Here is a 25,727-nt window from a genome sequence, read left to right as displayed (position 1 = left end):
TGCAGGGAGTGGGTGTGACTTGTTTCCCCTGCACGGTTCCTCACCCCGTCGTGGCCTTTGTGGGGCCGAGCCTGCTCTCTCTGCTCCCCGCTGCAACCTTCTGAAATCGGCCAACTTATAGTTAACACACTGTATGTGCAACCACATACAAAAAATGGAGTTACGTATAGGCAACTGCTTATAGACATGAAGTTTAGCAATTTCTGCGTCGTCGGACGCGAGTGAGAGCAATTCATCGGCAAGAAAAATATGGTTACTGGCAAGGGAGAAGGAGAGGAGTTACGACTTGGACTTTTGGAAACAGACCGTCCACTCTATGGACACTTTCACAATTCCACAAAGAGCTTAAAAATTGTTTGGAAAGCTTCTTCAGACTTTCCACTTTTATACTCACTGTGAGGTAATATTTAGTCAGTTTTTATCTACATCTACTTTGCGCACTACATCTGCCACATGTAGATTTTCGTTCTGATACCTCATCGAAAAAAATCATAATTTAGATGTAACAGTGATTTTTTTCGTGTCCGTAGTGTTTATACTGTCTAGTACAGGATACGCTCTTTCAGTGTGTGGCAAAATTTATTTTATTATTTGGCTTTGTGGCTGGATTCCCAACTAACGCCACACTAATCAAGGGATGTCATGTGTACTATCTCTCTGTGAACCTGTAAACATCGTTCTGTGCGTTATTGTATTTTAAATCTTTGTGTACTGTATTCTCTGTGGCGAAATTTGAGGACCAGTCCAGCATTTGCCTACACATACAGGGGAAGTCACCTACAAACCACAATCAGGCTCACCGGTGTATCGGCCCACGATCATTCATCTGCCACGTGGTTCTAACTTTTTTTTTTTAAATGTATCCAATATTATCGAGCATAAACTGGTTGTAATGATACACGATTCTGATCACAGGCTCATTAGCGTTCAAAACCGACTGCAATTAACACCTGTTTAACACTGCCACACATAGTTCTCATTCTTGAAATTATCTTTGAGTGTCAAGAAAAACTAATAACTGCATATGGTGTTAAAGGGACCGCAAGGAGCTGCTAGAGTGACCTTGAAGTAGTCAATCACATCTCAAGTTTCTAGCTGACCACCAATGGGCGCTGTTCCAAACACGAAACAGCTTGATATCCTCATCTAGTGGGGATCAAAGTCTCCGTGTACAGGTAACAGACGTCCGCCAGGAGGGGATGTGGATGGGGAAGGGAGAGGTGGGGAAGAGGAAGCATTAGCCCCCCCCTCCCCAACCCACATTCACCCCCCTGGAATCTGGAGTAGAGAGTTTTTCCTCATATACTGTGTAGATAACCATCAGTTCTCTGGGATGTAATTAAGTTTTTAGTGTCACCTATAAAATTTCGTTCTTAGAGCACAACTGGTCTCGAAACTCAACAAGTCATTTGTCTTAAAACTGGCAATTATAGAGCCCAGCCCAGGAAAAATTTCTGCGTACGCCCATCAGGTAAGTGAGTTTTTCATTGTCATCAGGCCATCCCAGTGATGTGTAACCAGCAAGGTCGTGGCATAATCGTACCCACGTTTACTATAATACGCATTAAGTATCACGGGAGGTGTATGTAGCACCAATGTTGTAGCATTGACGTCACAATCGACCCAGCATCCGCCCAGCAGCAGAACTTTACCTTAATCTACTGTGTTGTAATTGCTGCTTTGAGCGAATATGATGTTGTTCACGTGTGTATGAGCTCCTATCAGCTGTGTATGAGTTCCTATCAGCCATTGACAATTAAGTACTGAATTACGCTAGAGTTGCTAGTGAATATGGGGATTCTGTAAGTATATTTCGAATTGTTTTCGGTGAAAAATAATGGTTTGCTGTTCGATAACGACTTCTATTAACCACTGCAGAAAACCTGTAAGGCATCTGTATTTTACGGACCTCACATGTGCTTGATCCTTAACGACAGAACAATACAGTATGAGTTCCTCAGAAAATTATAATTATATTATATCAACAAAAGGCAATTGCAGTAATCTCATGTCTACAACTGACTAGCAGAATCAACCACCACTGATCGACAGCAGCATCGGTAAGCAAACACAGCCCAAACATTAAAGTGTAAAGTGTGTTAAGAAAAAAAGTGATGTGTATGACGAATTCATTGTAATATTTCAAAGAGTGCTACAGATAATCACTTCAGCAAGGAGTGGAGATGCCTGTAAATATTCAGTCGTACCTGCACCAATGAGAATTTATAAATTATGTGTTTCATTTGTATTCTATAATTCGATTTGTAAATTGTTAAAGTATATTCATAAATGTACCATGCTTTATATTTTGTATTTCATGTATAAATTTGTATATGCCCATTCAATCTAAAAATATGTTAATAAGAAATAGTGTATTGCAAATATTTTGTAAACATGTGTTTTTAATTATAAATAGTGTGAATGAATATAAAGTTTGTGTTATGCAAAAATATTAGCTATTTTAAATATGATGACAATTCAATATTGATGTAGTACTTACATGTTGAGACAAGATAAGAGAAACAAATGCTCCCTTAACTTCACTCATCTTACACAATCATCAATATAATGAATGTTTGAGAATTGCGGAATGCCTGCAGTTATTGTAAAGAAAGAATCCTAACCACAAGTACTAGAGAAAAATTTTGGAAGATTAGTCAAATAACTGCTATAAAGGACTGTAAAGCCACATAATAATCATCTAAATAGAAAATGCCATGGAAAGCAATACATTTCAAATCAAAATAGAATGTTAAAACGACATCATCTAGCATAGGATAGACAAGTAGCTGGACAATGATTAAAATTAATTGAATTTATAATTTTGCACTGCAATGAGCAATGGCTTAACCATTGATCACAGCAGCACAAACTTCATTTGGAAGGTACGGCATGTGTAAGGTGTCCGGATTTTACAGACCTTACATGAGCTTGATCTTAATGACAGTAAAATACAGTATGAGATCCTCAGAAAATAATAATTATATTATATCAACAAAAAGCAATTGCAGTAATCTCATGTACCAAAAACTAACAAAACAATACCTACCGATACAGTCAGTGGCATGAATAAATAAGTTAAAGTGAAATGCGTTTTGGAGACGAACCGAGCAGGTGGTTAAGGGCATCAGAAAACCCCATTTAACAAGAGAACTGCAAGCTTCAGCACAGAAAGGGATAAGGCCAGGACAATACTTTATTCCTTTTAACGTAAATACGGCCAGGACTGATGATAAGTGGCTGGACAGCTTTAACAGGGCTAGGCTGTGACACAGAAAGAAAAATAAAATTCACCTCTAACAAGACGGCGATTGGCTGAAGCCATACTGGGTGACGCAGATGCAACACGGTGCGGAGATCCCCGTTACATAAAAGCATTTTGAGAAGTAAAATTTCTACATATCTCTCTCATCTCACAGCAGACCGCACTGGTGTGTGGAAAATATTGAGGGCGTTGAGAGCTTTGCTTTCTGCGAAGTGTGAATAATATGCTTCACATATCATGGCGACAGACAGCAAAGATATAGTTAATTATTCCTGTGGGAATTTTTGTGGGCAAAGAAATTGTACACATCACTTCAACCCTTAGAGAGTGTGCAACAGCCATTATTTTGACTAGGGAAAAATTAACATTCTACGGAATGCAGGAAAGTTAGACTGAGTGAATTCAGTCAATGCTAGAGTAGGGAATTAATATTTCAGATCCAGCATGGAGACAACATCATTGCAGATGCCGCTTGGTAAAGTACCATTGTGCATTAGGCCACAGTAAATGTTGAGTCGAGATTTTGCTCACTCCAACTTGCGCACACTTTGCCATTGAATATCTAAAGCTGGGATACTAACCTACCCTCACATTGAGTACATGAGAGTTTTTTCATTGGTTCAAAAAGTAAATTTATTCTCCACCAAATCAGTGCATTGACCAGCTATGACATCATAGATTTAAATGAGCTGATGAAGATTTTAATCATTCTTTCCCACAATAAAAATTTTTCATATGTAGAAATAGCGATTTTGATAATTGTCAATTCAATATGTCCAAGAGTTAAATATTTTGTTATTGAGTGTGAAAAGCAATTGAACATTATTGTTGTGTATCACTTGACCTCTGAAAACACAGTTGATAAATTATATGTAGAATAAAAAAAGGAATAGCTGTTTTGTCTTTCTAGAATAGACCTCGAACTTTCATTTCTATTAATTCATTTATTCTAGTTAAGTGACAACAGCATTTATAATGATTTTGGTTACAATCCCAAACACAAGTCGAATGGCGATACTGTTGCATCAGTCATCCTCCAGATTTTATTTACTGGTTAGTAATGAGCCTAATGTTGAGAGAAAAATTCAAGCAAAAAAGCCTACATATCGCAATGAAGTAGAAGAGTTTTTACGGATAAATGTATTCCTAACCAATAAAACTAAGTGTAGAGAAAACATTAACTATGAAAACAAACAATGCTGTAAATGCAGTTATTAGAAATTATGGAAAAGAAGTAAAAGAACTTAGGTATAAGAATACTGATTTACAGGATCGTTCGTTTTTCATATTAGGTGCATTGTGCTGCCATCTACTGCCAGGTACTCCATATCAGCGACCTCAGTAGTCATTAGACATCGTGAGAGAGCAGAATGGGGCGTTCCGCAGAACTCACAGACGTCGAACATGGTCAGGTGATTGGGTGTCACTTGTGTCATATGTCTGTACGCGAGATTTCCACACTCCTAAACATGCCTAGGTCCACTGTTTCTGGTGTGATGGTGAAATGGAAACGTGAAGGGACATGTACAGCACAAAAGCTTACAGGGCAGCCTCGTCTGTTGACTGCCAGAGACCGCCAACAGTTGATGAGGGCTGTAACGTGTAATAGGCAGACATCTATCCAGACCATCACACATGAATTCCAGAATGCATCAGGACCCACTGCAGCTACTATGACAGTTAAGCGGGAGGTGATAAATCTTGGATTTCATGGTCGAGCGGCTGCTCATAAGCCATACATAACGCCAGTAAATGCCAAACGACGCCTTGCTTGGTGTAAGGAGCGTAAGCATTGGACGATTGACCAGTGGAAAAACGTTGTGTGGAGTAACGAATCGTGGTACACAATGTGGCGATCCAATAGCAGTTGTGGGTATTGCGAATGCCCAGTAAATGTCATCTGCCACCGGGTATAGTGCCAACAGTAAAATTCGGAGGCAGTGGTGTTATGGTGTGGTCGTATTTTTCATGGAGTGGGGCTTGCACTCCATGTTGTTCTGCGTGGCACTATCATAGCACAGACCTACATTGATGTTTTAAGCACCTTCTTGCGCCCCACTGTTGAAGAGCAATTGGGGGATGGCGATTGCATCTTTCAACACGATCGAGCACCTGTTCATAATACACGGCCTGTGTTGGAGTGGCAACACGACAATAACAATCCCGTAATGGAGTGGCCTGCCTGGAGTCCTGACCTGAATCCTATAGAACACCTTCGGGATGTTTTCGAAAGCCTCGTGTCCAAGGTCGTTTCCTCTCCTCTGTGCAGCACCCCATGAAGAATGGGCTGTTATTCCCCAAGGTACCTTCCGGCACCTGATTACATGTATGCCTGCGAGAGTGGAAGATATGATCAACGCTTAGGGTGGGCCAACACGTTATTGAATTCCAGCATTCCATGGAGGGCACCACAAACTTATAAGTCATTTTCAGTCAGTTGTCCGGATACTTTTGATCACATAGTGTATTTGAGATTATTTTTCGGACTGTCAGTAACGAATGGTCGTCTGAAGAAAGGCTGTTACTTTATGTTGTATATCTTATAAAGCTATACGTTTTTAAATAAAGACAATTTTATTTGTCTATTTGCCCAATAAATAAGTTAATAATAATAATAATAATAATCAGATTAAGAGCAGCCGACCAGTTGCAAAGGATAAAGTAATCTTTACCTAGGTTTCAATAGATATAAATCTATCTTCTTCAGAAGACAGCAGTATTACATTAACATGAAGCGATATGTCCTTATCGTTTTTATAAACATCTGCATAGTTTCATTAGTCAAATAAAATATAGCCCTGAGAACAGGGTTTGTCAGACAAATAAAATAGGTACATGGAAGTTGGAGAGTGCATAAGCTTATGCGCTTTCCAACTTCCATGTACCTATTTTATTTGTCTGACAAACCCTGTTCTCAGGGCTATATTTTATTTGACTTATGAAACTATGCAGATGTTTATAAAAACGATAAGGACATATCGCTTCATGTTAATGTAATACTGCTGTCTTCTGAAGAAGATAGATTTATATCTATTGAAACCTAGGTAAAGATTACTTTATCCTTTGCAACTGGTCGGCTGCTCTTAATCTGATTACGTGGAACCGTTGCTGTTGCGCAGCTATGTTTAAAGTAATAATAATAATAATAATAATCCCCGTGGAGGCCCGGGAAAAGAATAGGCCTCCGGTATGTTCTGCCAGTCGTAAAAGGCGACGAAAAGAACAAACCACTAATAGGGCTAACCCCCCTTTTAGTGTGATTAGTTGGTTCAGGACAGAACTAAAGAAGCCTCGGACAAGCGCCGTCATGGTCGGGGATGACGCTTGAACCCTATGCCCGCCCACAATGGTAACGACACTGCTACCCAACTGGAAAATGATTTAAATCCAAATAGAGGTGTTTTGCAGGATATGCTTCCTGCAACCACCCTAGAAGGAAAACAAAGACAGAGGATGAGATGGTCAGATGAAGTTAATCGACACCTCATGTTCTGTTATTACCAAGCAACAAACCTAGCAACCAACACAACTGGATACAGATCACAAGTATACACAACATTTATTACCAGATACCCAGAATTAAAATTTTTAACAGAACAACGACTAGCTGATCAGATCCGTGTAATAAAAAAAAATAACAGGATACCCCAGTCAGAATTAGAAAACATCAAACAACAAGTACAACAAATACTGGAACAAAATAATGTGCAATCAGAAGAAGAAGAAAATACAGTAATGGACTCAAACATCCCAGAGCAAACAAACAAAGAGCAACACGCACCAATTAAACAATCAGAGGAAAACGAAATCTTAAGACAGCCACCAGAACAAGCACAAATAGAACACGAAGTGACACAGATGTTAGATATAGAAGAAAAATTTCAGCTAACATATATAGAATACAAAGACACAAATACAGACATTAGACCATTCTTGCATAGAGCACCAAATAACCCACAAGTCGAAACAACAATAAAAACTATCAACACAGTCATACACAACAAAATAAATGAAAACACAACTATGGAAGAGTTACAACTACTGGTTTATATAGGAGCACTCACTACACTAAATATACACACTAGGCAGAGATCAGAACCAACCAACACACAGAAGAAACCCACAAAACCAGCATGACAACACAGGCTACAGATCAAAATAAAAAACTGAGAAAAGACATCGGACAGCTAACACAATTTATAAGAAATGAAATCTCGGAAAAAAAACGAAAAAGGTTAGGTAAAATCTCACAACAAGAAGAGCAATTAGACGAAAAGAAGCAGAAATTACAAGCATTAGCCAAACGACTCAGAAGATACAAAAAAAGTGAAAATAGAAGGAAACAAAACCAAACATTCAACACAAACCAAAAGAAATTTTACCAGACAATAGATAACACACACATTAAAATAAACAATCCACCAAACATAACAGACATGGAACACTTCTGGAGCAACATATGGTCAAACCCGGTACAACATAACAGGCATGCACGATGGATACAAGCAGAAACAGACACATACAAGATGATACCACAAATGCCTGAAGTGATAATTTTGCAACATGAAGTCACCCAAGCAATTAATTCTACTCACAATTGGAAAGCCCCTGGAAACGATAAAATAGCAAATTTCTGGTTAAAGAAGTTCACCTCAACACATTCACATCTAACTAAAATATTTAACAGTTACATTGCAGACCCATACACATTCCCTGATACACTTACACACGGAATAACATATCTGAAACCTAAAGATCAAGCAGACACAGCGAACCCAGCTAAATATCGCCCCATAACATGCCTACCAACAATATACAAAATATTAACTTCAGTCATTAAACAGAAATTAATGACACATACAACACAGAACAAAATTATAAATGAAGAACAAAAAGGCTGTTGCAAAGGAGCACGAGGATGTAAAGAGCAACTGAAAATAGATGCAGAGGTGACATATCAAGCTAAAACTAAACAAAGGTCGCTACACTACGCATACATTGATTACCAAAAAGCTTTTGATAGTGTACCACACTCATGGTTACTACAAATATTGGAAATATACAAAGTAGATCCTAAATTGATACAGTTCCTAAACATAGTAATGAAAAATTGGAAAACCACACTTAATATCCAAACAAATTCAAATAATATCACATCACAGCCAATACCGATTAAGCGTGGAATATACCAAGGAGACTCATTAAGTCCTTTCTGGTTCTGCCTTGCTCTGAACCCACTATCCAACATGCTAAATAATACAAATTATGGATACAATATTACTGGAACATACCCATACAAAATCACACATTTGCTATACATGGATGATCTAAAACTACTGGCAGCAACAAATCAACAACTCAACCAATTACTAAAGATGACAGAAGTATTCAGCAATGATATAAATATGGCTTTAGGAACAGACAAATGTAAGAAAAATAGCATAGTCAAGGGAAAACACACTAAACAAGAAGATTACATATTGGATAACCACAGCGACTGCATAGAAGCGATGGAAAAAACGGATGCCTATAAATATCTAGGATACAGACAAAAAATAGGAATAGATAATACAAATATTAAAGAAGAACTAAAAGAAAAATATAGACAAAGACTAACAAAAATACTGAAAACAGAATTGACAGCAAGAAAAAAGACAAAAGCTATAAATACTTATGCCATACCAATATTGACCTACTCATTTGGAGTAGTGAAATGGAGTAACACAGACCTAGAAGCACTCAATACACTTACACGATCACAATGCCACAAATATAGAATACATCACATACATTCAGCAACAGAAAGATTCACATTAAGCAGAAAGGAAGGAGGAAGGGGATTTATCGACATAAAAAACCTACATTATGGACAGGTAGACAATTTAAGAAAATTCTTTCTAGAACGAGCAGAAACTAGCAAAATACACAAGGCAATCACTCGTACAAATACATCGGCTACACCACTGCAATTTCATAACCACTTCTACAACCCTTTAGATCACATAACATCAACAGATACGAAGAAAGTAAATTGGAAAAAGAAAACACTTCATGGCAAGCACCCGTATCATCTAACACAGCCACACATTGATCAAGACGCATCCAACACATGGCTAAGAAAAGGCAATATATACAGTGAGACAGAAGGATTCATGATTGCAATACAGGATCAAACAATAAACACCAGGTATTACAGCAAGCATATTATTAAAGATCCCAATACCACAACGGATAAATGCAGACTTTGTAAACAACAAATAGAAACAGTAGATCACATCACAAGCGGATGTACAATACTAGCAAATACAGAATACCCCAGAAGACATGACAATGTCACAAAAATAATACATCAACAGCTTGCCTTACAACATAAACTTTTAAAACAACACGTTCCTACATACAAGTATACACCACAAAATGTACTGGAGAATGATGAATACAAATTATACTGGAACAGAACCATTATAACAGATAAAACAACGCCACATAACAAACCTGACATCATACTCACCAATAAAAAGAAGAAATTAACACAACTAATCCAAATATCCATACCCTATACAACAAATATACAAAAGAAAACAGGAGAAAAAATTGAAAAATACATCCAACTGGCTGAGGAAGTCAAAGACATGTGGCATCAGGATAAAGTTGACATCATACCAATTATACTATCAACTACAGGAGTCATACCACACAATATCCACCAGTACATCAATGCAATACAGCTACATCCAAACATATATATACAACTACAGAAATCCGTAATTATTGATACATGTTCAATTACCCGAAAGTTCCTAAATGCAATATAACACATACCATACAGTTAAAAGGAAGTGACGCTTGATCAAGGTCCGCGTCACTTTCCATTTTTAACCAGACTTAACGTCTGAGAAAGTAAAGAATAATAATAATACAGTATAACACGAAAAGTCACGATTGTATTCACAATTGTGTATGAGTTTAATATGTGTCAGCACTAAGCCTGTTTATATTGTAAATGGCTAACCGTGGCACCCCATACCAGTTGAAGGTTCCATATCTGATGGTTTGCAGGGCGAACAAAAATTTTATTCTCGGTGCTGATACATATTGTAAATATGGATGATGTATGTTCCGCATTTCCTCCTAAACCACAACATCTATTTAAGCCAAACTTGGTACACATATACTTACTGTCTGGAAAATACCAGTGTGATGGTAGGAACCATCTACCTCCCGAAGTGGTAACGGGTAAGGGTATAAAAGAAGCGTAGCTCACAATGTGCAAATCGCCAGATTAAAGTCATTCAATGTTTGTGAATGAGAGCAGGTAGAGACTTGCAACCAACTTTACACGTAATTCCAAACCATTATATGACTTTTTCTAGGTGACAACCCCCACAAAACGATGAAACGAAAATAAGTTTATCAGTTACTACAGTTTGGCTGTTCAGGTATTAAAACTGTCGCATCAGACATGACCTTTTAATTTATTACTTTTTACTACTACCTGTGTTTGCAACACATTTAGGAGACAGTTTTCACATGTACCACTGAATGTGCTCCCAAAAATATATCATTGTACGACACGTAGTTCAGGAAATATGACGTCATACGCCTTGAGCAGCTCGAGAAACTACATCTTTATGCATGCCGTTTTAACATATTACTCCCTTACAACCTACTCTATTCGCAACACATTTCGCAGGCAGTATCCACATATACCACGGGATGTACTTACAAAATTATATCATTCCACGACTCGTAGTTCAGGATACAATGATGCCATAAACACAGAGCTACGTTACAACGAAACTGCAGGACGAAATTCGTTAGAGATACTGGTAAAATATGTGTACAATTACGTGTGAACTACGTTAAATATATGTGACATGTTCGTACGTCGGCAAAGCCACGGATAAAAATTACGTCCGAAACCGTTTGAACGATTTCAACAAAACTTGGTGCATGTAGTATTTACTATCTGGAAAGAAATATTGTGGGTGTAAGAACCAGCAGCCAGCCAGGTGTAACAACCAGCAGAAAAGGGTGGGAAGAGAGAAGAGGGAAGGAGGAGATGGAAATAGAAGAGGAGGAGGAGGAGACGGACAAAGACAGGGGAGAGGAGGGGATGGACTCAGAACGGACAAGGAGGAGATAGGCAGAGAGAGAGAGGAGGGAGCAAATGGGTGGTCAGAGAGAAGAGGAAGGGAGGACATGGAAAGAAAAGAGGAGGAGGAGGAGGAGATAGACAGAGACACGGGAGAGGAGGAGATGGACTCAGAAACGAGAAGGAGGAGATAGGCAGAGAGAGAGAAGGGAACATAGGTTTGGCAGAGAGAAGAGGGAAGGAGGAGATGGAAAGAGAATAGGAGGAGGAGATGGACAGAAAGATGGGAGAGGAGGAAATGGCCTCAGGAAGGAAACAGGAAGATATGGACAGAGAGAGAGTGGAGAAAGAGATGGGCAGAGAGACGGGGAGGAGGATATGGACAGAGAGAAGGGTAGGAGGAAATAGGCAGAGAAAGGGAAGAGAAGGAGATGGACTGAGAGGAAAGAGGAACATATGGTCAGAAAAGGAAAAGAGGAGGAGATGAACAGAGAGAAGAGGAAAGAGGACATGGAGACCTAGAGGAGGAGGACTAAACGGACATAGAGGGAACGAGCAGATAGAGCGGAGGATGGAGAAAAAGGACAGAGAATTTGGTAGGAGGAGATAGACAGAGAATTGGTGGTGAAGGAGGTGGAAGTCTTATGTTGAAGGTTTGACATAGTAAGGCAGGTGTTATGCTCACAAACTGTGTATATGTACTCAGGCAGCATAGATCACGACGCGGAAATTACTGAGACTATTTACATCCAGCATTTGAGAATCGAGCATTTAGCGATATCCAACTAACTTTACACATAATTTCAAACCTTTACCAGACTCTTTCTCAGGTGCACCCTCCAATCCCCAACCCCACCCTTCCCCACTGAACGGGCGCTGAAGACCTTGCTGTCGTGCGCCCACAAAACCCCTCTACTACTACTACTTCCCCACACAAACATTTTCGCTGTTCATGCAGAAAAATTCAGCATCAGTTTTTACGCTTTAATTTATTTCTTGTGTTCTATTAACACTATTCTCAACACATCTAGCAGACAATATCTACATACATCGTTTAATTTACTTGCGAAATTATGTCATTGTACGACACATAATCATTGAAATTCGGGAAAACTAGGTTTTTCTTGAAATGGAGTGCAAGTAATCAGGACAATATTCATCCCGTGTTTTACAAGGAGAGTACCTGAGGAGTTCCAACGAACTTTAAACAGAATTTCAAACCTTTTATAAACTGTTTCCAATCATACGGTTAGCATCAGATATTTAACACATTAATTCATTAGCAAGGCAACCAGCCGTTTAAGCTGTTTTATACGAGGAAATTTACTGGCACGCTTCTGTGTGGTGTTGCGAGGCGAGAGGGTCAGTTATTTTGTCACTCCTCAAAGAACATCCGTTCAAGTCGACGGCCTTATGCCACCTTATTGGCATGGCCTGTATTCCCGCACAGTACCTCTCTACTGGTCGACGTCAGAGCCAACCTCTTGCTGTACTGGTTCCCGCATCCTTCATTGGGCCGGACAGATAAAAGTCAGAAATTGCGAAATCTGGGCTGTAGGGTGGATGATAACAGTCCAATGAAGTTTTTTCAGCTCCTCTCTGGTGGGAAAACTTGTGTGGGTCTTGCGTTGTCATGGAGAAGGAGAAGTTCGTTTGCATTTCTTGTGGCTATGAAAACGCTGATGGCGTTTCTTGAATTTCCTGAGGGTAGCACAATATACTTCAGAGTTGATCGTTGCACCATGAGGGAGGACATAAAAAATTTCCAGAAGAACTTCCGCTTGACTTTACTGGTTGAGGATGAGGCTTTTAACTTTTTCTTCAGAGAGAGGTGGTGTGTTGCACTCCATGGATTGGCGTTTTGTTTCCGGTTCGAAGTGATGAATGCATGTTTCATCGCCTGTGACGATGTTCGACAAAGCAGTGTCACCATCAGCCCCACAACGGACAAGCAATTCCGCACAGACGGCCCTTCGTTGCTCTTCATGGTCTTCTGTTAGGCGGCGAGGAACCCAACAGGCACACACCTCTGAGTAACTCAACTGGTGGACGAGTGTGCCAGCACGCCCAAAAATGGTTCAAATGACTCTGAGCACTATGGGACTTAACATCTGAGGTCATCAGTCCCATAGGACTTATAACTACTTACACCTAACTAACTGAAGGACATCGCACACATCCATGCCAGAGGCAGGATTCGAACCTGCGACCGTGGCAGTCGCGCAGTTCCGGACTGAAGCTCCTAGAACCGCTCGGCCACCGCGGCCGGCCAAGCACTGCCAACAAAGTCGTACAGTTGAGCAGGGAAGAGTTTGTTTGTGATCCGTCGATCACCTCGAATGAGAATGTCCGCACGTTCGACACTGATGTCATAGCTGTGTTTGGCCGGCCGGCATACTGAAGACAGAACAGGTTTGCGCGACCTTGTAGCGATGATGACAGACTCCTCGCCCAATAACTGACTGTGCTTTTGTTCACTCTTAGATCTCTGTAGACGTTCTGTAAGTGGCTATGAATAGCTCTGGTTTTCCGCAAAAAGAAACTCAATGACTTCTCACTGCTTAGAACGCATGTCCATCACAGGTGCCACTTTAAAGGCTGTTTGTAGGTCCGCCACCTACCGGAACAACACGAAACTACAGGGGCTGACGCGGAAATATTCCCGATGTCTCACGATAAATTCCGCAATTTTTTCCGCCGAAATTGTCTGAGGAAAAAGTATTACACTACTTATTGAGCGCCCCTGGCACTTACCGTGTATTCTAGTAACCATGATCTACCGTTACAGTAAAGACTGGCGAAAGGCTCGCGGTACCTGCAGCTTGAAGCTGGGCATCTGCAGGGTCTCGGCGACGCCCATGGCTACCGCAGAGAGGGGCTGCTGTCGGCGCCACTGCGTAGTCACCGGCTCCTGCACACGCAGTGGCGGCCGCGCCAATAGTCCGGGAGATAATGCGATAGCGCTCCCACGACCACGCGTGTAAGCCATGTCGCCAGCCTGCGTGCTCCCGAGCCTCCATGCTCTGCCTCAACACAGGCTATAACAGCGCCGGTGTAAATCATTTTTATCTATCAATAATCACTTTTGCCTGTTTCCGTTACTAGTCGCATCGTCGATAGCTCAGAATAAATGAATGAATGACATGACAATCTGCTATTAAACTACTTCTTATCCCCAAGTGCAAAGCTCCAATTTTATTACTGGGAAGGTGCAATGGGGCGGCTCATCCGTCGCTGTACCCACATGTTTCTTGGCCATACATTATTATGAGCGAACCTGGCAATGCTTCGCAATTGCTAAATATGTTTGGGAATTGGATATCCGTCCTAAACTCCTTCCTCCACCCTCTCTGCCCAGCTCCTCCTTCCCTCTCTCTTTGTCCATCTCATGCCCTTTCCCTCTCTCTGTGCATCACCTTCTCCCCCATCTCACTCTCCATTTCCTTCCCCCACTCCTGCACGCAGCCCCTCTATCCACTTAACCCTCTGTCTTACTTTGAGCTTCGTTTATCGTTACTGCAAACGAAACCTTCATCAGGAACTGAAGTCGCTTTAAATTAATCGATAAATCGGTTGGTATCACAGCTTTGTGGAGTACGAGAGAGTCCTCTCCAGCTGCTAGATCTGTTAGTAGCTTCAACGACAAATTTCGCATAGTTTTTATCTGTGAATCGATAGGCTTCGTACGATTAGGATTATATATACTGAACATCCAAAAAAGTGGTATACCTACCTAACATCGTAACATCGTGTAGGGCCCCTGCGAGCGCGCAGAAGCATGGACTCCACATCCCAGAGACTCCTCTCCAAGGGATCCACGGAAACGATAAATGTAATGTAATGTAATGTCGACTAATGTCTGAAGTAGTGCGGGAGGGAATTGACACCATGAATCCTGCAGGGCTCTCCATAAAGCCGTAAGAGTACCAGAGGATGGAAATCTCCTCTGAACAGCATATTGCAAGGCATCCCAGATATGTTCAATAATGTTCACGTCTGGGGAGTTTCGTGGCCAGCGGAAGCGTTTTAACTCGGAAGAGTGTTTCTGAAGCCACTCTGTAGCAATTCTGAACGTGTGGAGTGTCGCATTGTTCTGCAGAATTTCCGAAGTCCGTCGGAATGCACAATGGACATGAATGGATGCAGGTGATCGGACAGGATGCTTACGTACGCGTCGCCTGTCAGAGTCGTACCTAGACATATCAGGGGTCCCATATCAATCAACTGCACACTCTTCACACTATTACAGAGCCTCCACCTGCTTGAATAGTCCCCTGGATTCATGAGGTTGTGTCCATGCACGTACATGTCCATCCGCTCGATACAATTTGAAACGAGACTCGTCAGACCAGGCAACATGCTTTCAGTCATCAAAAGTCCAACGTCGATGTTGACGGGCCCAGGCGAGGCGTAAAGCTTTGTGTCGTGCGGTCATCAAGGGTACACGAGTGGGCCTTCGGCACCGAAAGCCCATATCGATGATGTTTCGTTGAATGGTTCACATGCTGATACTTGTTGATGGCTCAGCATTGAAATCTACAGTAATTTTGCGGAACGGTTGCACCTCTGTCACGTTGAACACTCCTCTTTAGTCGGTTGCCCCGTTCTTGCGGGATCTTTTTCCGGCCGCCGCGATGTCGGATATTTGAAGTTTTACCGGATTCCTGATAATCACGGTATACTCGTGAAATGGTCGTACGGGAAAATCCCCACTTCATCGCTACCTCGGAGATGCTGTGTCCCTTCAAAATCACTTAAATCTTGATAACCTGCCAGTGTATCAGCAGTAACCGATCAACAACTGCTCCAGGCTATCACAGCTGAAACTGACAGCAAGAAAGAAAGGGAAACCACTCGTTTTCGCAGTCTTTATATAGTAGCATAGATTTCATTCCAGGCTACAAAAATTGCAACATGGAGAAGGGTAGCAAGTAACTAACTTTTGGTTATTATGTGCAAACAGTATAGTAGGAAGTTTTGTAGGAAAATTACGGTAAACCGGGTATGAAATTAAGTGTACAGGTGTGGCACCCGGCAGCAACTACAGCTCTGGCCTTGCTAGGCATCGAGTCAAACCGAGATTGAATGACAGATACAAGTATGCCGTGTTTTGCTGCCTCAGCTCTATGCCAGAATTTAGCAATCGTAGTGGCTGTCGAGTGGTGGCATGCTGGCCTCTTGGCAAACCTTGACCAGGTATTTATTGTGAGTGAAAGATCTGGAGACGTGCTGGCCACGGTAACGGTCTAACAATCCCTCTATTGTCGAAGGTCGGGACAGCAAGGTACCCCTCGGTAGTGCGTCATCCTGCTAAAAGACGTCACCCATATCTCAGAGATATGGTAATCCATCAAGTGGGACTGCAGCCGGACATGTAGTATTTGAACAATGATAAAAAAACAGCGGTTATATAAGAATCTAACGTCACTTACTCTTTTTAAAACATGCTACCAGTTTCGACACTAAGTGGTGTTATCTTCGGGCCCCGAACGTATCCTGCCATCCACAAACGTTTTCATGTGCAAATGAGCAGAATCCCATGAGGCGGGCCAAAACTAAATGGATCCCGTACCTTCCGTGGTAGTAACAAGCCCAGCATGATCAGACGACAATTCTAAAGCAGCTACATCGGCACAAGCCTCATTTGTACTGTCAGGCGTTTTTTGTCCCCAAATAGATTAAGGGAATTGAGCTTTATCTTCACATTGGCTACTATCCCCTCCCTGAAGGACAAACCGTCATCTTAAAGTAGCTTTGACTTCTGTAAGTTCTAAAATCAAATTCTTTTGGTTTAAATGTAACATGCATAGCACAGCTATTTATACGCATCAGTATCAACCAAAGACAGATTCAAAAGTGGTTGCCTCTCATAGATATTTGCCCACTTTCTCATTCTTGACATACCAAAACATATCGCGGGGAAGAATGACGATTAGACAGCGTTATACCTCTTGTATGCTGGGTGTAAGATAGGCAAATTCTAATCGCCTTTCCTTTGCTTCGGACGGGGCAAGGATGACGAGAGAAATCGACCGTACTCTTTGTTAAGGAGCCATCTTGGCATTCGCCCCAAATCACTTAGAAACTTGAATCAGGGTTTCCGAACTGGTATTGGAACCCCACTTAACGGAATACGAATTCATTATCTTAATCACATGACATATGAGTCATTATTGACGGGCGCAATTTTTTCAGTCGTCAGGAATGCTGCAAAGGTATCATTTATATGTACATTCGTAATACGAAGAATTATTTTTTATTTCCGAACTAGCATCCATTTTCCAAATTCCTCTTAAAATAGAAAATATCGATTCACGTATAAATAAAAAGATTTAACAGAAATAGTTAAATACCTTAAAAAAGTTATTTATTTCAATTTATTGGCTTTCAGTTCATGACAAATCAGATGGCAAGACAACAAGACAATTTGTTTGAGGGGGTCTTCTTGTCAGTAATGACGATACGAATGTATTGACAACACAACAACCAGTTCCCGAGCAGAGGAAATCTCCTACACAGCCGGGAATCGAAGCCGGACCTCTTCGGTTAGCAACCCGCCGCGCTGGCGCCGTAGCTACTTCGGCGAACAGTTCAAAATAGCTCGGTTCAGAAACTACAGCAAAAATACCAAGAATGATCACAGCATAGTTATGTGGCTTTCTTAGGAGAACTTTCACAAACAAACAAATTTTTCAGAAACAGAATCAAAAAATGGTTCCAATGGCTCTGAGCACTATGGAACTTAACATCTGGTCGCGCGGTTCCAGACTGAAGCGCCTAGAACCGCTCGGCCACAACGGCCGGCCCGAGACAGAATCCTTTTTCCATTTTAATTGCCTTACCTGCCATTATTATACTACAAAAGTAGTGCACAAAACATTTAATGGAACAATATTTGTAGTGAGTAGTGATACGTTTGTCTGCTACATCACTTCCTTAAACTGTTCACGTCGTAACACTACGTAATTTACACATTTACTCAGAGCTATGTGGGGTGATGTCAGACCACTTTTCAAGGACATGTTACCAACCTTTTCATCTGATTTATGAAGTCCCGGAATCAACTTCTTCGTCGAAACTCTAAGTAAGCTAAACTCGTGTTTTACTCGCCCAAAGTTTCGGAGCATTTTTCAACGCAGAGGTGAAAATACTTGACAGGAAGTTACGTGCGTGACTATCATTTCTGTTTTACACAGTTCATTGTAATAGAGGAGGCAAAATTGAAAGACGTAAATGATTACAGGATGACTTTCAAATCAGGAGTACACAAGCAAAGTCAAATATAAAACACGTTCGTGGCAAAATTCGTTTTTGACACTCATAAATCAAACAGGATCGTGATGTTGTACCTTCATTTCGCAATGTCTTTCTCGTTTTGGCAGGCTGTCAGAAACTACTAAAAATGGTTCAAATGGCTCTGAGCACTATGGGACTTAACATCTGAGGTAATCAGTCCCCTAGAACTTAACTAATCTAAGGACATCACACACATCCATGCCCGAGGCAGGACTCGAACCTGCGACCTTAGCAGTCGCGCGGTTCCGGACTGAAGCGCTTAGAACTGCTCGGCCACCGCGGCCGGCGAAACTGCTAAAATTTGAATATGGCGAGTAGTTCCATTTATCTGAACGGTGTCCGCTTAATAGCAAAATATTTACATAGATCTTAGTTAAGCACGGTCAACACCATGGTGCTTTACTACGTGTGGTCGTGCTAGAAGTGGTCCGCTCTTTACTACCCCTCATCTCAAAACGCATTAATCCAAACATTTACATGGGAACCAACAGTTTTGTGCAGGGTCTGGACTGCAGGGGACGGTAATTTCTCATACTTGCAAGTACTGCCAGAAGCAAAGTTCTCGACAAGTATCTAAAATCATTACACGGCCCAGCTACGAATTCATCGTTTTTAGATTTGCCTATAGGGCCAAGAAGCGAGCTGAGATTTACCATAGATAAACAAAGAAAACAAATGTATTTCATAACTGAAAGCCGAGATGACCTGTCAGATTTGTTAATAATCTGTTTTCGTCCAGCGCTGCAAACGACTGTAGCACAAAATTGTACTCACAGACACTGTTCAATAATGGACAACATTTCGTTCAGATTTTAAAATATTGCAAGACAGCCTCGGCGTTGTGTGTAAAATTAAATGAAGACAATGATTACAAAACGAGATATCCGATAAAGTAGGTCTTCTTACTAAAAGTTAATTACAATACAGAGAAACAGATGAATTATATAGAGATAAAGTTGGAGTAACAGTTGCGGAGTTTACACTAAAAACAGTGTAGCACGAGATCCCAGCACAACTGTGATAGGTTCAAACGCTAGAAATAACCAAAGAGGCATCAAAATACAAACATCTGGTCCTTGGCTGACAATGATACTGAGATAGCTGCATGACGAAATGTGAAGTAGAATACACCATTCTTAATCCGCACATCACGAAAGAAATGCAACCCAAAATGTGGAGTACATGACATACTCCGTTACTTAGCAGCCAGTGTCTCGTTGATGAGAAGTCAATGCCATTACGTACCTCTCTTCGAGCTTCGTGCCCGAAGGATACTGGAATGTGATTTGGTTGGAAAGCGCCAGGGCCTCGTGACGACCAATATGATGCAGTTGGTTTTGGTAGTGCTGTAACACCCTGGTGTTGACCTGGCTGCAGATGGTAGTGGTGCAGATTCCTCGAGATGCGCCAGCGTTGAGGATTCTGCAGTAGATGGCTCTCCACCTCAGAACTCCAGCAGTTCCCCGTACTACTGGACAGCCGCAGATACTGTATGTCCATTGTTACGTTAATTGATTATGAAATATATTACTAATGATTTTATAACTAGATTTCCTTCCACAATTTACTGTTTCGAATGCAGCTTCAGTCCAATGCTCTTGACCTGTTTGAAGTCCAGAAGAAGTCTGGTACTGGGACCAGTGTCTGATGAGCTCCCATATAACACCGGATGCAGTGTGTCAGCAGTGCGCAAGTAGCAGCATTACTGCATTTACTAGGCAATCTTGTATTTTAATAACTGTTTAAATTTTGTGTCCATTTGTTTGCGCTCTCTGTAGATTAGTTCAGACGTTCTTTGCACAACAGTTTTTAGCATGGATAGGGACTGCAACTGCTGTGTTCGGATGCAGGCTGAGTTGGCATCCCTTCGCTCCCAGCTTCAGGCAGTGTTGGCTTCGGTCACACAGCTTGAGGCTGTTGCCAATGGGCATCACTGTGGGGGTCCGGATGGGGGTTTGTCGGGGACGGCCAGCTCGTCCCACGCATCCCCTGATCGGACTACAGCTGTGGCTGCCCGGGATACTGCCCGCATTGAGGCTGATACCTCACCTGTGGTAGAGTGGGAGGTCGTCTCAAGGTGTGGCAGGGGCGAAAGACATTCCGAAGGGCTGAGCGGAAGGCCTCTCCAGTTTGTCTGACGAACCGGATTCAGGCTCTGTCTCGGGCTGATACTGATCTTCGGCCTGACATGGCTGCTTATCCTGTTCCAGAGGTTGCCCCTCAGTCTGCTAGATCCGGGCGGTCGCAGAGGGTGGGCTTACTAGTAGTTGGGAGCTCCAACGTCAGGCGCGTAATGGGGCCCCTTAGGCATATGGCAGCAAGAGAGGGGAAGAAAACCAATGTGCACTCCGTGTGCATACCGGGGGGAGTCATTCCAGATATGGAAAGGGTCCTTCCGGATGCCATGAAGGGTACAGGGTGCACCCATCTGCAGGTGGTCGCTCATGTCGGCACCAATGATGTGTGTCGCTATGGATCGGAGTAAATCCTCTCTGGCTTCTGGCGGCTATCTGATTTGGTGAAGACTGCCAGTCTCGCTAGCGGGATGAAAGCAGGGCTCACCATCTGCAGCATCGTCGACAGGACTGACTGCGGACCTTTGGTACAGAGCCGAGTGGAGGGTCTGAATCAGAGGCTGAGACGGTTCTGCGACCGTGTGGGCTGCAGATTCCTCGACTTGCGCCATAGGGTGGTGGGGTTTCGGGTTCCGCTGGATAGGTCAGGAGTCCACTACACGCAACAAGCGGCTTCACGGGTAGCAGGGGTTGTGTGGCGTGGGCTGGGCGGTTCTTTAGGTTAGAAGGCCATGGGCAAGTACAGAAGGGGTAACAGCCTCAACGGGTGCGGGGCAAAGTCAGGACATGCGGGGACCAAGCAGCAATCGGTATTGTAATTGTAAACTGTCGAAACTGCGTTGGTAAAGTACCGGAACTTCAAGCGCTGATAGAAAGCACCGAAGCTGAAATCGTTATAGGTACAGAAAGCTGGCTGAAGCCAGAGATAAATTCTGCCTAAATTTTTACAAAGGTACAGACGGTGTTTAGAAAGGATACATTGATGCAACCGGTGGTGGAGTGTTCGTCGCTTTTAGTAGTAGTTTATCCTGTAGTGAGGTAGAAGTGGATGGTTCCTGTGAATTATTATGGGTGGAGGTTACACTCAAAAACCGAGCTAGGTTAATAATTGGCTCCTTTTACCGACCTCCAGGCTCAGCAGCATTAGTGGCGGAACAACTGAGAGAAAATTTGGAATACATTTCACATAAATTTTCTCAGCATGTTATAGTCTTAGGTGGAGATTTCAATTTACCAGATATAGACTGGGACACTCAGATGTTTAGGACGGGTGGTAGGGACAGAGCATCGAGTGACATTATACTGAGTGCACTATCCGAAAATTACCTCGAGCAATTAAACAGAGAACCGACTCGTGGAGATAACATCTTGGACCTACTGATAACAAACAGACCCGAGCTTTTCGACTCTGTGTGTGCAGAACAGGGAATCAGTGATCATAAGGCCGTTGCAGCATCCCTGAATATGGAAGTTAATAGGAATATAAAAAAAGGGAGGAAGGTTTATCTGTTTAGCAAGAGTAATAGAAGGCAGATTTCAGACTACCTAACAGATCAAAACGAAAATTTCTGTTCCGACACTGACAATGTTGAGTATTTATGGAAAAAGTTCAAGGCAATCGTAAAATGCGTTTTAGACAGGTACGTGCCGAGTAAAACTGTGAGGGACGGGAAAAACCCACCGTGGTACTACAACAAAGTTAGGAAACTACTGCGAAATCAAAGAGAGCTTCACTCCAAGTTTAAACGCAGCCAAAACCTCTCAGACAAACAGAAGCTAAACGATTTCAATGTTAGCGTAAGGAGGGCTATGCGTGAAGCGTTCAGTGAATTCGAAAGTAAAACTCTTATGTACCGACTTGACAGAAAACCCTAGGAAGTTCTGGTCTTACGTTAAATCAGTAAGTGACTCGAAACAGCATATCCAGACACTACGGGATGATGATGGCATTGAAACAGAGGATGACACGCGTAAAGCTGAAATACTAAACACCTTTTTCCAAAGCTGTTTCTCAGAGGGAGACCGCACTGCAGTTCCTTCTCTAAATCCTCGCACAAACTAAAAAATGGGTGACATTGAAATAAGTGTCCAAGGAATAGAAAAGCAAGTGGAATCACTCAACAGAGAAAAGTCCACTGGACCTGACGGGATGCCAATTCGATTCTACACACAGTACGCGAAAGAACTCGCCCCCCTTCTAACAGCCGTGTACCGCAAGTCTCTAGAGGAACGGAAGGTTCCAAATGATTGGAAAAGAGCACAGGTAGTCCCAGTCTTCAAGAAGGGTCCTCGAGTAGATGCGCAAAACTATAGACCTATATCTCTGACGTCGATCAGTTGTAGAATTTTAGAACATGTTTTTTGCTCGAGTATCATGTCGTTTTTGGAAACCCAGAATCTACTATGTAGGAATCAACATGGATTCCGGAAACAGCGATCGTGTGAGACCCAACTCGCTTTATTTGTTCATGAGACATAGAAAATATTAGATACAGGCTCCCAGGTAGATGCTATTTTTCTTGACTTCCGGAAGGCGTTCGATACAGTTCCGCACTGTCGCCTGATAAACTAAGTAAGAGCCTACGGAATATCAGACCAGCTGTGTGGCTGGATTGAAGAGTTTTTAGCAAACAGAACACAGCATGTTGTTATCAATGGAGAGACGTCTACAGACGTCTACACACCACTGGCGTGCCACAGGGGAGTGTTATGGGACCATTGCTTTTTCACAATATATATAAATGACCTAGTAGATAGTGTCGGAAGTTCCATGCGGCTTTTCGCGGATGATGCTGTAGTATACAGAGTAGTTGCAGCATTAGAAAATTGTAGCGAAATGCAGGAAGATCTGCAGCGGATAGGCACTTGGTGCAGGGAGTGGCAACTGACCCTTAACATAGACAAATGTAATGTATTGCGAATACATAGAAAGAAGGATCCTTTATTGTATGATTATATGATAGCGGAACAAACACTGGTAGCAGTTACTTCTGTAAAATATCTGGGAGTATGCGTGCGGAACGATTTGAAGTGGAATGATCATATAAAATTAACTTTTGGTAAGGCAGGTACCAGGTTGAGACTTATTGGGAGAGCCCTTAGAAAATGTAGTCCATCAACAAAGGAGGTGGCTTACAAAACACTCGTTCGACCTATACTTGAGTATTGCTCATCAGTGTGGGATCCGTATCAGATCGGGTTGACGGAGGAGATAGAGAAGATCCAAAGAAGAGCGGCGCGTTTCGTCACAGGGTTATTTGGTAACCGTGATAGCGTTACGGAGATGTGTAACAAACTCAAGTGGCAGACTCTGCAAGAGAGGCGCTCTGCATCGTGGTGTAGCTTGCGCGCCAGGTTTCGAGAGGGTGCGTTTCTGGATGAGGTATCGAATATATTGCTTCCCGCTACTTATACCTCCCGTGGAGATCACGGATGTAAAATTAGAGAGATTAGAGCGCGCACGGAGGCTTTCAAACAGTCGTTCTCCCGGCGAACCATACGCGACTGGAACAGGAAAGCGAGGTAATGACAGTGGCACGTAAAGTGCCCTCCGCCACACACCGTTGGGTGGCTTGCGGAGTATAAATGTAGATGTAGATGTAGATGTGGCGAATATCAGGACTAGAGTATCCACGGTTATCACTTGAGTGGTACTTGCGCTATCTACTGTGAGATCTGAGGTTTTCTGATACCTGTACCTGGAAAAAAGCTGTTGGCGTCAACAAGCGCTCCAAGCACTCAAATGAAAATGGATCACGTATTGGTTAGATTTCGGACTACCAGCTAGAAGTGTATGTTTGTGTGTCTGTTGCTGTTCAGATGTTGCTTTCGAAGTGACAGTGACTGTGTCTTTATTGCATTGGTTGCTGGCCGATATACTAACCTTACTATTGAGAGATGTCGCTTGAAACTATTTTTCTGTCTATCGCCACACCCCTATACGTGTAATGGTTGCTCGAATTAACGCGTTGTGGTACTGAAAGATGATTCGTGATCTGTGCTGCCGAACCGTTGCACTGTGAACTTTAGCAGGAGAAGATCGTGGTACTAACTTCGCCTGCTGCTGGGTCACTTGTTGAGACCAGTATCTTGAGATTCTTCGGGCGAACCCGCGAATGAAAACCGAGTACAGTTAAAAAGTTAAAAACCCATTCAAAATGTTTGCCACAAGAGATGAGCAATTACCTGGAGCTTGAGTCAATGTGTGACTTACTTGTATGTAACAATATTTTACCAAGAGCATAAAATGGGAATTTAATCGCAGTAATGGACTACATGACAGCAGTATGCCCAAATTGCTATAAGAATACGGCTGAAATGAGCGCTTCTGTTGCATAAATTTCCACATGAAAGTAGACCTGTTGACAACAAACAGTGAAATTGGGTCTCAAAATCACTACCTTTTGGTATTCCTTCAGAGTAAGCGTGATCTATTGTAGACACTTGTTTCTGTGTAACGTGGCTGGTGCGACATTCCAGCTGCTATTGTGACAGATGAATACTTTGCGTCTGAAACAACTATGGCTACCACGAGAGGCACCCGGGAAGGAACACTCTCCTTTCATGGAAATTGAATCACTCATTACATGATGAGGTTTTCAAAGCACATCAACGCCGAAGAGATGATTTAGGAAGCGCCGATCGCCTAAGTCTGGAGACAGATGTCACAACGGTCGCTATATTCTGTGCCATGTTACAATCATTAGTGTATGTAATATGGAATAAATCTTAATGGCCACCTCGAACTACCGACACTCCAATCTAAAGTGTTGCACTCCCTTGTGTGATACAGGTATTTCCTGTATGAGGTTATCCGCCTGACTACATTCCCATGTAGAGCAGGAGAAGAAGAAACCTCACAAGTCGGTAAATTCTTTCTGTGAATGAACATCCTGGGTGTTAGAACCTTTAAGATAAACTGTATTACAAATACCTAGTGCATGCCACGGCGAATGGAATAGTACGTCATTAACAGAAATTTTTTCAGGCGTTGTAC

At 42.2% G+C, this 25,727-nt stretch overlaps 1 protein-coding gene across 1 annotated transcript in view; it reads right to left on the bottom strand.

Annotated features, from left to right (window-relative positions):
• The window catches only part of LOC126474441 (pickpocket protein 28-like), a 217,466-nt gene extending 203,117 nt beyond the window's left edge, over window positions 1-14,349 (bottom strand). The window contains exon 1 of the mRNA XM_050101911.1: window positions 14,176-14,349. Within this exon, the coding sequence (XP_049957868.1) occupies window positions 14,176-14,349 (174 nt within the window). The remainder of the gene's footprint in view (window positions 1-14,175) is intronic.
• Window positions 14,350-25,727: the final 11,378 nt, after the last annotated feature.

The sequence above is a fragment of the Schistocerca serialis genome, chromosome 4, assembly GCF_023864345.2.
Source record: "Schistocerca serialis cubense isolate TAMUIC-IGC-003099 chromosome 4, iqSchSeri2.2, whole genome shotgun sequence".
Classification (NCBI taxonomy): domain Eukaryota; kingdom Metazoa; phylum Arthropoda; class Insecta; order Orthoptera; family Acrididae; genus Schistocerca; species Schistocerca serialis.
The sequence above is the reverse complement of the archived record's forward strand: the minus strand, read 5'-3'. Positions and strand labels throughout refer to the sequence as shown.